The sequence below is a fragment of the Penicillium paradoxum genome (assembly GCF_028828445.1).
Source record: "Penicillium paradoxum strain IBT 22861 chromosome Unknown utg000003l_segment0_segment0, whole genome shotgun sequence".
Classification (NCBI taxonomy): domain Eukaryota; kingdom Fungi; phylum Ascomycota; class Eurotiomycetes; order Eurotiales; family Aspergillaceae; genus Penicillium; species Penicillium paradoxum.
The window spans coordinates 2,037,178-2,049,533 of record NW_026643181.1 but is presented as its reverse complement, the minus strand read 5'-3'; the positions used below and the strand labels follow the sequence as shown (position 1 = coordinate 2,049,533).

At 49.1% G+C, this 12,356-nt stretch overlaps 5 protein-coding genes across 5 annotated transcripts; 3 read left to right on the top strand and 2 right to left on the bottom strand.

Moving 5' to 3' along the window:
* Positions 1-448: 448 nt before the first annotated feature.
* On the top strand, positions 449-1,599 carry N7457_002677 (ribosome biogenesis protein BRX1; the record flags this gene model as incomplete). Its single annotated transcript, XM_057173723.1, has 2 exons — positions 449-681; positions 750-1,599. 2 exons carry the CDS (start codon positions 449-451, stop codon positions 1,597-1,599), a joined length of 1,083 nt encoding a protein of 360 aa, XP_057033874.1.
* A 687-nt stretch (positions 1,600-2,286) lies between these two features.
* Positions 2,287-3,369, top strand: N7457_002676 (F-box protein; the record flags this gene model as incomplete). Its single annotated transcript, XM_057173722.1, has 1 exon — positions 2,287-3,369. One exon carries the CDS (start codon positions 2,287-2,289, stop codon positions 3,367-3,369), a length of 1,083 nt encoding a protein of 360 aa, XP_057033873.1.
* An 838-nt stretch (positions 3,370-4,207) lies between these two features.
* On the bottom strand, positions 4,208-5,112 carry N7457_002675 (Rab family GTPase; the record flags this gene model as incomplete). The annotated part of the gene is made up of 5 exons (XM_057173721.1): positions 4,208-4,332; positions 4,382-4,462; positions 4,514-4,903; positions 5,012-5,024; positions 5,092-5,112. The coding sequence occupies 5 exons, from the start codon at positions 5,110-5,112 to the stop codon at positions 4,208-4,210; spliced, it is 630 nt and encodes a 209-aa protein (XP_057033872.1).
* Positions 5,113-5,702: 590 nt separating this feature from the next.
* On the top strand, positions 5,703-9,949 carry N7457_002674 (uncharacterized protein; the record flags this gene model as incomplete). Its single annotated transcript, XM_057173720.1, has 7 exons — positions 5,703-5,905; positions 5,980-7,284; positions 7,346-7,723; positions 7,860-8,166; positions 8,221-8,973; positions 9,024-9,367; positions 9,424-9,949. 7 exons carry the CDS (start codon positions 5,703-5,705, stop codon positions 9,947-9,949), a joined length of 3,816 nt encoding a protein of 1,271 aa, XP_057033871.1.
* Positions 9,950-10,379: 430 nt separating this feature from the next.
* Positions 10,380-12,277, bottom strand: N7457_002673 (putative ATP-dependent Clp protease; the record flags this gene model as incomplete). Its single annotated transcript, XM_057173719.1, has 2 exons — positions 10,380-11,773; positions 11,839-12,277. The coding sequence occupies 2 exons, from the start codon at positions 12,275-12,277 to the stop codon at positions 10,380-10,382; spliced, it is 1,833 nt and encodes a 610-aa protein (XP_057033870.1).
* Positions 12,278-12,356: the final 79 nt, after the last annotated feature.

Sequence of the window (12,356 nt, the reverse complement as noted above, 5' to 3'; positions counted from 1 at the left end):
AAATTATCAGGCTTATTGTAACATAACGCTCTAGCTTATGAGATCCCTCTATCATATCCTGAGTTGAGATATTATGAGTGAAAAGGATGTATTTGCTTTGGGAGAGTATAAAGCAATGCGTCAGGCTGTTATAACTCAATGCTTGGTTATAATGTGCTTTTTGACGCTATTACCACCGTAGTATATTGTATGTGTGAGAAAAGCAGTGGAAAATGGTGGAAATCATCAACATAAGACTTGACTGAATCAAATTTATTGTTCAAAAGGATGTTTGGCAGGAAAGTGGGGCGGTAACCCACGGCAGATAAAGGGCGAACCCACTCCGGCACGTGACATAGCAAGATTCAGGGCGGTAGGAAACAAAAAATATTCTGCCATCAACTTTTTGATCTCAGATTGCTCTTGCACGATCAATTCCAAATTCAATTTGACACAATCAGACGTCACCATGGCATCAGTTTACAAGAGCGTCTCAAAGAAGGCGGCTAGACAGCCCACTGAGGATATGTCCGACGAGGATATTGAGATGGAGGAGCTCCTCGATGGTGAAGACGACACCACTGATAGCGAAGAAGAGTCCGACGACGGCGAGGCAGCTGAGGTTGTGAAGAAGCAGCTTGCTTCTGGATTCATGCCCAAGACCCGAGTACTTATTTTGACCTCCAGAGGCGCATCTCACCGGTATGAACATTGCGCCTTGAGAAATACTAAGCAAATTTACTGATCTGTGCCATTTTGCTTTTTTCTAGCCACCGACACCTGATGTCTGATATTTGCGGTCTTCTCCCCCATGCCCACAAAGAGACCAAGCTTGACACAAAAAAGAAGGCCGCCGGCTACAACCTCCTTCTGAACTCCCTCGCCGACCTTCACTCGTGTAACGTTATCTTCTTCCTCGAGGCCAAGAAGAATGGCCAGGATCTTTACCTTTGGCTTTCACGCCCTCCCAATGGACCCACAATTAAATTCCACCTCAATAACTTGCACACAATGGGCGAGCTCGGCGCAGGATTTGCAGGAAATTGCCTGAAGGGTGGTCGCGGCCTGGTCGTGTTCGATCGCTCTTTCGATGAGCAAGGTCCGGATATGGGTGCTCCTGGTAGTGAATACCGCGCACTTGTTCGGGAGATGTTGCGCGGAGTTTTCTGTGTGCCCAAGCGTGGCGTCAGAGGTATGAAGCCATTCGTCGACCGCATCATCGGTATCTTTGGAGTGGACGGCAAGATCTGGATCCGCGTCTACGAGATTCGCGAGTCTGAGGCTGGCAGCAAGAAGAAGGAGGGCGAGGAGGAGGTTAAGCCTACACTGAAGGGCAAGGACGGCCAGCCAGAGGTTTCTCTGGTCGAAATTGGCCCCCGCTTCGTTCTTACCCCCATTGTCATCCTCGAAGGCAGCTTCGGTGGACCCGTCATTTACGAGAACAAGGAATATGTCAGCCCCAACCAGGTCCGTAGCGATATCCGACAAGGCAAGGCTGGCCGCTACTCCCAGCGCCGAGACACCCAGACCGATCGGGTGGCCAAGCGCTCCGATCTGGGACTGTCAGAAAACTCTGTGCGCAAGGTGGATGCTTTGGACACAAGGAAGCTGTTTGCATAGGGGGTTTACGTTTTTGTTTGGTGGTGCTATTTCTAGACTTGATATCCCTCGGGATGATGTTTCGACTACATGTGTATATTTGATGCGACGCTTTCATCATGGTCTGTTAAGGCGTCGGGGCAAAGTCTCATCCTGGTTAATTTCAAAAAGTTGTTTATTCCATTTTGTTCCCTCGTATATTGTTTTTGGTTATCTGAGGCTCAAGAGCTTCCCGGTCTTCAGAATCACTCCGAAGAACCGAACCTTCCAATAAAGACCTCATTGGACGCAAGGGGCAAAATTAGCTAAGCGTCATATAAAACGACGCCATCATGCCAAACTCGGTCATTTTTATCCTTCGACCTCTATCATGGCATTGCTTTTGATTGCGAGCCCTCTACGGCCACAGGAAAGTTATTTTACCAACATGTTCACTCTTTACACTACAGTGTCTGTTGCCTCTATCGGCCCCAAAGGCGGGGTGAATTTCCAATAAGCCCATCGTACGCGCGACAAGTGTTGATTGCTTCAATTCGCGACGGCACTGTCCACTTGTATCTTGGAAGATTGGTCGTGGCTCGTGTTTCCATTTTCCTACCCTGGTACAAATAACACTGTCTCACCTAGTAAGCCATCACCATGGTGTTATCAATGAGTCATTCTAATAATGTGCCCGTACTTCCCAGTAACAAAATAAACATTGTCATCATGTCAATTGATCATCTTGCAACCGAGCTTTTGCTCCACATATTTCGCTCCTGCGATTCTATCTTCGACATTCTGAATCTAGCAGCGAGTTGCCGTCGGCTTCACCGCGTCTTCAACTCGACAAGCAAACTGCATATCTTAGCCAGCACTGCGGAGATCGAGTTCGGCCCTCTTAAAGATGCGATTCAAGTGGTGACTCATAATGAGAGTCAGCCCGCTCATCTCATTCGCCATGCGCCTATGTCTGATTCCTTGCTAAAACAAGTCATCCAACTCGGCCTGGTGGCGCGGAAATGGGAAATGATTTACCCATTCAAAAAGTGGAAGATAGACTTTGAGAATCGCCGCTCCCTTACCGACGAGGAGCGACTACGATTGCGCCGTGCAGTCTACCGCCTATGGCTATATCATAGTGCATTTCACTCCGATGCTTATGATCGACATTCTCGCAGTCTTCGCCATGTGGTATTGGAACGTGCTCAGCTGCTTCACAATTGGTCCACGCAAGAGCTGGCCGAAATAGAAGATTTGCGCCTCGTCATGAGTGATATTGTACAGAACCATATATGTCCCAGTAATGGGACCATTCAACGCAAATTCCGCAAGCGCTACCCTGACCAGCAAATTTCGTTCAACATTCACCTCAATTATCCTCCGTCTTCAAGTGTTCTGTCTTCACATGATCACTCTTCGTTTCACAGAATCCCTGGTGCCTCGGTACAGAAATACTTTCATACAGCTCACCCGAACAATTATGCTGAATCGCCTGCCAAGTACCGGTCTCGGTTTCGCAATGATCTCTCCCATGACCCGGGGTATGAAGGATGGGGTGATGAGATCCCACATTATTATATTGTACAGGATATGCTGAAGCTCGATCCTGGCCAGATTATATGGTTGCGTGACCATGCTCTGTTGAAGGAGCAGGTGGAGGAATACATATGGTCCCTGGGGGAATGGTTCCGTGACAATGGCGAGACGTTCGGTGATACCTTGGAATATGTTATGAATGAACGTGGTATCGAAGTTTTAGAATTTCGCTCTGCAGTGACTAATCGTGACATGGGCATTGTGCTAAACTAGATCGGTGGCTCTTCTTGGTTTGATTCATCGAGTGAAAAATGGACCTGGACTTCCTTATATAGGTTGGTCCACTTGTGATTTCTATCTGCTAGAGAATAAATGGCTCACAAATGCCTACATATACGTCATAGGATCAGGTAGGTGTAATTCTTAGACGAATGATAGAGGATATGCCTACCTAGATAGTTTTCTATACATATATATCCGTGCCCAATCCATCCCTTTCGGGGAATAAATAAGGGTCTACTGTTTCGTAAATGTCGTCTCTCCCAAGTGGTGCCCACGCCAGACGCTAATTTTTAATCTCGCTCTATGAAAGGCTGGCCCGAAGAATTAAATTGCATTGTGGAGCAGGTGGGCCCTGCTCCTCGACAAGACATTCCAATGGCATAGGTAGCCTCTCTGAGGTTAATCGCATTATACAACTACAATTCGCTCAAGTGTGGAATGAATATGCATTTTCAGAGATTTCATACAAAAGCCACGCAGCCGCAATGTTAGACGCCCAACCAAATTCATTGCACCAGCAAGTGTGTTCATCACCGTAGAGACATATCACACACACCAGTTGAGCGAACAGAAAAAAAAAGGGGATCAATTTCGTTGAGGACCATGAGAAAAATGAATTAAAAAAGGACAAAAGAAGGGGGAATCCGACGGTAACATGACCGCAGACTCCTATTTTCCCGTGTGGTCTCTCTAGGTAACAGATCCCGCCTGTGTATCATCTTTGTAGCCGTCAAATTTCAGACTCCAACACAGATCAAGACCATCTCAATATCACATCGCAAAAAGAATAGTCGTGGCGGTCGGAGCGTCATCCTAGCAAAGGGGTAATCTAGCAGCAGCCCTGCTTCTGCTCGCTGTCTTGCTTGCTAGGGTCGATAACAGGACGGCGGTCGAGAACCTGCTGGCCACCCTCCCCAGAGTCCAGAGCCTTGCTGGAGACAATGCGGTAAATTTCTATCTGGTTAGTAGAGGAAGACAAAATGCCAAGGGACCAATTACTAACCCGTGAGAATGTTTTGGAAGGCCAACTCAACATTGCTGGCGTCCAGGGCGGATGTTTCGATGAATGAAAGGTTGTTCTCGCCTGCAGAACGTTAGCGCCACACAACGCAACTCGAACGATCGGGCAACGTACTGGCAAACTGCTTGGCCTCCTCTGTGGGAACCGCACGCAGGTGGCGCAAATCGCTCTTGTTACCAACAAGCATGATGACAATGTTTGAATCGGCGTGGTCCCGCAGCTCCTTCAACCACCTGTTGACATTCTCGTAGGTCTGGTGCTTGCTAATATCGTAAACGAGGAGCGCACCGACAGCGCCACGGTAGTAGGCAGAGGTGATTGCGCGGTAGCGCTCCTGGCCAGCAGTATCCCAAATCTGTGCCTTGATTGTCTTCGAGTCGACTTGAATGGACCGGGTCGCAAACTCCACACCGATCGTTGACTTGGAGTCCAGGTTGAACTCATTGCGGGTGAATCGACTCAAGAGGTTAGATTTACCGACACCAGAGTCTCCGATCAGAACCACTGTTTATCCTCACAAAACCTCCGAAGTCAGACATGGGTACTTTCGAGGGGCACAAGGGGGTGGGGGATAAGACAAGGGCGGGCATCAGCATGTGGTGGCGACGTTACCTTTGAAGAGAAACTGAGGGGCAGATCATCAGCATCATATTCTGAGACATAGAACAGTCCGGTGTTATGAATAAACTCACGTCATATTCGTCGTTGGCCATTTTGAATGTAAACGAGCCAGTCAAGCTCGAACGGTGGTATCAAAGTACAGGTAAACGTGGCGGATAAGTGAAGATTGAGGGCGTGTACTTGAGAAACTGAGAGGGCAAAGTCGAGCTATGTTAGTTTTGAGCTCACGGCAGGCAGAGAGGAAACCAGGGGAGTACACACACGGGACGTAATAGACAATCAGCAGGGGATAGTTAGTGATGCCTGGGTCGAGTGTCTCTCCTTAATCGTGCCGAGCCCATTATGGCTTAGCGTGGGGGTCACGTGTGCTGGCGTTTGATGCGCGGGCGGTATCTTTTATCCTTTTATCGGCGGGCAGTATCCACTAGATAACTTTTTGTTCTTGCTTGGCTTGTTGCTGCCATTGCGACATATCCACGCACTTTGTTATTTCGTCTTCAATATCTCCAATGAATATGCACCACGGTATGCACTGTTCCTAATTTCGCTATCTCTGAAGCCCCGCATTTCAAAGTTTCAATTCAAGCCCCATACTATCCACTGTCTTGCTTGTGTATTGGATGTGAGCTACTGGACATCACGCAATGATACAGTTGTTGACTTGAACCACCAGACTCCTAGAATGGCGTCAGATTATGAGATGAATGATGCTTTTGGACAAGATGGGGATGCAGATATTGACTCTTTGGCATCTACGGCCGAAAGTGAAGAGGAAGCCGAGTATGTTGTGAATGCTATTCATGCGGAACGGAAGTTCTACGTAGAGCCAGACTCTGAAGAAGATGAAGGTGTCTTTGTTCCTCAATACTTGGTTGAATGGGCTGGGTATAACATTGACAGGTGCAGTTGGGAGCCAAAGGAATCCTTTACTTCCGAAGAGACTTTGCGTGATTGGGAAGCGAAAAAAAGCAGATTGCGGCAGGCAAAGTCAAACCATTCGACATCAAGTCGTGGGAAAAGCATACCAAAACGGTGCAGAAAAATACGGAAAAGCGAAAAGAAGAGCGGAGGCGCAAACGAGAGCAAAGGGCACGACAGAGGAGCATGCCCCAGGCTGAACAATCTCGACCGGCCTTTCTTGATATCACGGATGCTCATGGATCCAAAACAACTCCTGTGGCTGCCAGGGCTCCTAGGGCTCCCCGGCAATCCCTAGTCTCCCGTCGCGATTCTTCGGTTCTATTTGTTCCAGCCGAAACTCCGCCGCCATCCAGAAAGCCAGCGTCTCGCGAATACCCAGAGCAGATAGGTTCTTCAAGACCAGCTGCCTCAATTCCCCAACTGTCTTTGAATAAATCTCTAATTCCACCCCCTTCTCGATTCGCAAAAGACAGCGGTGTCAAGCAGACACATTCGGTGCGCCCAAAAAGCCCCCCTCAAACAGCAAAACCCACACTATTTGGGTCTGGAACGGGGCCAGGAAACAAGCGCGTATACCGTGACAAAAATTGGGTTGATCGAGCACCGGATCTGTCACAGGTAGAAATGATGAAGCCTTCAGAATTCTCGGCAAGGACAAACATGGGCCTTAGAAGTCTGTGCCCATCTGAAAAGACTCCTATCTCCCCCGAGGCCCAAAATCAATCTACCTCTGAGAATCCAGTCAGCTCAACTGGTCTACCAAATCCTCCTGCTTGTCGAACAGACTCTAGACCTGCATGGCAGCCAGATAGAAGTATTGTTCCTGCGTGCTCAGCCGTGGCGCCTCCAGTACCACGCTCTTCAAACTTAGTGTCTACTGCGTCGCCTTCCTCATTAGCAGTACTGGCTGGGCCCAATGTACCGTCGAACCCACAGAGGCCTGCTGATCCCGTAGTTTCTACTACCTCTACTTCTTGGCCAATTGTTCATTCCAACCGCCCCGCAGAGCCTCCTTTAGTGGATCCTCCTGGAGCCCCAAAGTCATATGTTCTTACCACCTCACTCTTGCCAGCCGCTCAATCTCCGCTCATACCACAAGCCAAGCTAACCGGGATTTCCGATGCTGCGGCGTCCAATGGATCTGAACTCCCTTCTGGTGTACCTACAGGCCCCCGTGCGGACAGTACTTCAACGAAGTCTGCTGGGCCTTCTGGTTCAAGCAAAATGCCTCTTTCGCTAACCATTCCCACCATTCCCCGCGCTATGGGCAATTTGAAACGACCTTCTGGACCTCGGAGACCACAGGACGACCGAGAATCAGGACACCGTTCTGATTCCTACGGGTCAGACTCTCCACAACAGCCCCACAGCTCAATCAAGGCCGATAGCTATCGACCATCAGAGCTCTCTCGACGGCCATCACCTCCTCGAAGATCCTCCCCCCTCGGTGGTCTTCGGAGCTCTCGCGCCGCCCATCGCCGTCTCGACGGCCATCTCCCGTTCGACGTCCATCGGAGTATTCGCGTCGTCCATCGCCATCTCGACGGCCATCCCCCGTTCGACAGCCATTGGAGCTCTTTCCTCAGTCGCCGCCCTCTCGAAGGTCATCGGAGTACTCGCGTCGGCCATCGCCATCTCGACGGCCATCCCCCGTTCGACGGCCATCGGACTATTCGCGTCGTCCATCACCATCTCGACGGCCATCCCCCGTTCGACAGCCATTGGAGCTCTTTCCTCAGTCGCCGCCCTCTCGTCAGTCATCACCTTCTCGTCAACTGCTCCGTGAGATAGGCGATTATCATCCATCTCATATCCAATCACCTGATCATGCTCAGCCTTTGTCAAGATCTTCAAACTCTATAGGGCATAATAGAAAACTACCAACCAATCTAGATGTATCCACATCTGCCGAATCCAGAACTGGAGAATCAGTCACATCTAATCTTTCGATCGAGGCGCAAATTGCAAAAATGCCTTTCCGTGAACCAGGACGTGGTTGCGTTCGGGAAGACATTTATTGGTGGGACCAATCCCTAGGAGAGGTTCTGATACATGTGTTTGTTGGGCCCGATAAGGAACATCTTGGTGCTTTCAGGCTCTGCGGCATCTCTCGAGCTACGAAAGTTGCGTTGGTCAAAGGCAAGAATTTCAAAACAAACCAGGTTGAGGTGTGGTTTAAGCATATGTGCACAGTTAGAGAATATGAACAATTGTGCGAATCCAGTGTCAGTATTACATTTGTTGCTTCGAGTTTTACATACTGCTAACACTGACAATAGTCGTCCAATTCAGCAGTGACTTCCGGGTGGATTGAGGGATTTAGCGACACCAACAAAAACTTGTTTCAGCTAGCAGAGGATCTGCGCAAGGACGACCTCATCGCAATTCACTACCCCATGGGCCGCAGGAAGAACAACCCGGAACATGCATGGGTTGCTTGGTCACGCGGGTCCCCAGCATCCAATTTTCCACGTCCTCACCATGATATGCCACTCGGTGTTCCCTTACTTGTTGCCGCTCACACTAGGCTCGCACCTATCGAGAAGCTGGCGCTCAGAGGATATGACCGACCCACTGGACGACTACAAAGTCTTCCACCAGACGCATCGCTTTCACACCACATCGGGCTCCCTAGTAGACGTGAAGGCATAGAGTCTGGCAGTAACCCAATCCTCTCGGGCTCCCATGATATAAGGATGAGCTTGCAATCGCAAGAAGCACCGGCCCTAGCGCAGGCGCATACCTCCCCGACAACTAGTGAAACCAAGGAGGATACAATTCGAAAAAGTGTGGACGGGTTTATGGAAAACCTGAAGATCAACGTGGAGGAACTTGCAACCATCGGAGAAACGGGGAAATCATCAAAAGCAGACATTTTCTATTTGCATTTTCCCTCGGGGGATCAAGAAACAAAGCAGGGATTGCAGATTCTGGAGACATATTTGAAATGTCATGATAAGATCGTTCTCACGAGCAACAGCCCCGAGGATTGGGCAAGATTTATCAACAACAGCAAACTGGGCGTGGTCATTGTATGTGTTGATACTCCCGGCCAATACCAGCAAAAGCTAACCAAGAGCAGTTTCATGAATCTTTTACCGGATACGATACTTTACAGCCACCGCTCAGTTCCGTGCTTGAGAACTTGTTCAATTTTTGGGTTGTCCGCATTCACAGACCCCTGGAATTTGGTAATCCGCGACTCTGTCCATCAAGCCATCATAGTCTACGTGTTTTTCCACATGGTCGTGGTGTTATTCTTCTCACCCAAGACATGTTGATGAATCTAGAGGGGGTAGCTGTCACTCTTCAGTGGCTTCGATTTATAAACCAACGCAAGTCTTGGACTTTGATGCTTCCTCCGAGGATACTTGAGTGGATCGAAAGCAGACTTGATGATGAGCAATACTCACAGGACCACGCACTGTATGTCATAACTCTCCCGTTTTGATTTCAATCTTCTCTTCTGACCCTAAATCCAGCCTGTTGCTCATCCACTCTTTGATCATCAAGAACAACGTCATCAACCCCCGTGTGGCTTTGTTTGATAAAAGCAGTCTAGATCCCGATTCGAAAAGCCATGTGATCGCACCTTCCCTGGATGAATATGGCACTCGCACAGAGCATCACAGCCTCAAAATTAAGGACAAGATTGAGCGTGACGCAGATCATCTGATAGAATTCTTCGCGGGTTGGTCGCTTATCAACATATCACGTTTCCGGAATTTCGTCGTTGTCACATCTCTCGAGGCCCCCGCAGGAGCACGATGGGACCAATGGGGCCATATAAAGCTCTTACGGGGAGGATTTCCCCATTTCTTCGCATCTCACAAGGTGGATGCGGAGCGCACCATGGCCTACTTTTCAGGAGATACCAAGACCAAAGATACTACTGCTAGCCAGGCATCTACTCCTGTGGTGGCAACCATATCCCGGACGTCCAAGGCTCTTAATGTGGCGTCCCACAATTCTAACGGCTCTCTCCAGTCTGCTTTCCCGGACACATAACTGGCTAGGGCAACGACAAGTGATCCTTGCAAAGTCTGGAGCAACAACCTATGCCGCTCATTTGATTTCCTCGATGTTTCTCATCCTCTCTTGTTCAATATTTTGTGATACCCAATTGTTTGTTTATTGTAGATAACGTTCCCTTCAATCTACAAGCTTAGGAAGTGAACACACATCTTGATCATCTGGAAACTATACGTAGATGTAAGCCTCGCTTGCTGTTGCTGGTTTTGTACAATTGTTTGTAATATCAAGCAAGATACAAAGCTATAGCAGTAATGCATAGATACATGTATGCTATAAACGGTCAGAATTGGCAAACATTGAAAGTATAGCTTTGCTAAACTGGACGCTCATTGCCACCAACCCAACAAGGAATTGAAAAACGCCTAGAAACAATGGAAACACCATCTGGGTAATTTATTCACGCTTAACCAATTGCTTGGTTCCGATACTCTTGGAAGTTCGACGCATTGGAGCCATCCGCACCATCCTGGTCTTTCGTCTTCTTATCATGTTCTTTCTTTTCTCCGTTATTCTTCTCATCCCACTGGCTTTCCTCAGAAGCAATCATAGCGTGGAATCGACCACCCTGTCCACGAGCAAGATATATAGGCTTTTCCTTGCGCTCGGCCACAGCCTGTGTGACGAGCACGAACTTTACACTCGAGCCGGGGGCTTCGAACATGGGCTCACTCAGAATCATCTCGAGTTCACTTCGAAGAGCACGTGCACCAGTGCCCATTTTAAAGGCATTTGCGGCGACTTTGTGAAGTGCGGGGGTTGTGAAGCGCAATTCGATGCCCGAGAGAGAGAATAACATTGCGTATTGGGCAAGAAGAGAGTTGCGCGGCTCAGTGAGGATGCGCATAAGTAAGGATTGAGATAATGTGGAGAGAGCGGCGGTGACGGGAATCCTGCCGATTAGCTCTGGAATGAAGCCATAGCTTTGCAGATCTGAAGGTGTCAAAAGATCTAAAGCGTTAAAATAGGTAGGCTCAGCGCCAGAACCAGCTGGGGCGGCAGAGCTGAAGAAGGGAAGGTGCTTCTTGTATAGTGCTTCTTCCTCGGATCCAGGGAGGATAGGAAGCGGCTGGGTGGGAGAAATATTTGGAGAACCAGGGAAATCGTTGGTGTTTGAAGAAGTGCGAACTGGCTGGCCAAATCCAATAGATCCGCGGGAGATTCTGTCCATGATGGTTTTGTGTAGTCCACCAAAGGCGCCAGAGAACACGAACAAGATATTGTCCGTGCGCACATTGTACACCTCTCCCTTCGCTGCTGGGCTGGGATTGTTAGGTTGGAATGGCCCATTGCCTAACGGACTGTTAGACGGATAGCCGTTGGAAGGACTGGTTGCGCGAGGATTCTTCTCTGGCTTGGCTTGGAATTGCACGGTTGTGCCTTCGATAAGCTTGAGGAGCGCCTGCTGAACTCCTTCACCGCCGACATCCTTGCCATGGCTAACCTTTGCTGCTGCAATTTTGTCCACCTCGTCAAGGACAATGATTCCTCGCTCTGCTTGCTCCACGTTGTAATCTGCGGCTGCTAAAAGTCGATGAACACACACTTCGGCGTCCTCTCCAATGTAACCGGCTTGGGTAAACACAGTGCAGTCGGATATACTGAAAGGCACAGAGAGTACACGAGCAAGGGTCTTGGCCATAAGTGTCTTTCCTACACCAGATGGACCGAGTAACAAGATATTGGACTTTTCTAGGTGTAGCGGCGAGCTATCGGCAGCTGGTTGCTCTAAAGGAGTGATCTGGCGGGGTTTGGGAGCTTGCGGTATACCGACAGTCTTGTGCGGAGTTGGAAAATTATCTGTTGCATTAAAAGAATCAGTTAGGAAATGAGCGACAGCATGGAAATCCGAAAATATGATATACCGTCTAAGGGATGACTCTCGAGTGCTTCCCTCCGCTGACGCTTCGCGAAAGCTTCGGCTGCTTCTTCTTCCCGACGTACTAGCTCCTGAACACGCTGATAATGATTGTACACTGCAACACTAAGCACTTTTTTTGCGCGATCCTGGCCGACAACATATTGGTCGAGATACTGTTTCAACACTTTTGGTGTGATGCGCGGGGCGCCAAACGCCGGGGTTGACCCCAATGGCCCGGGAGTAGGACCCCCAGTCTCATAACTGCCAGTAAAGGGCTGGCTCGTAAATTCTGACCGGTTGAATTGAGACAATGTGGGAAATGTAGTTGAGGAGCTAGACAAGTGACGTCTTGACCAAGTGTATGATTGAGGAAGCCGGCATCGCACAATTTCGCGACTGGCAAAGACAGCCGGGAGGCGATACTGTAGAGGCCGCCACAGCATTGCTGGGCGCCAGGTAATTACAAAGAGTTATGGGAGGGTGGACTAGAGGCAGTAAAGGGAGAATTGGAGAGCGATGGAT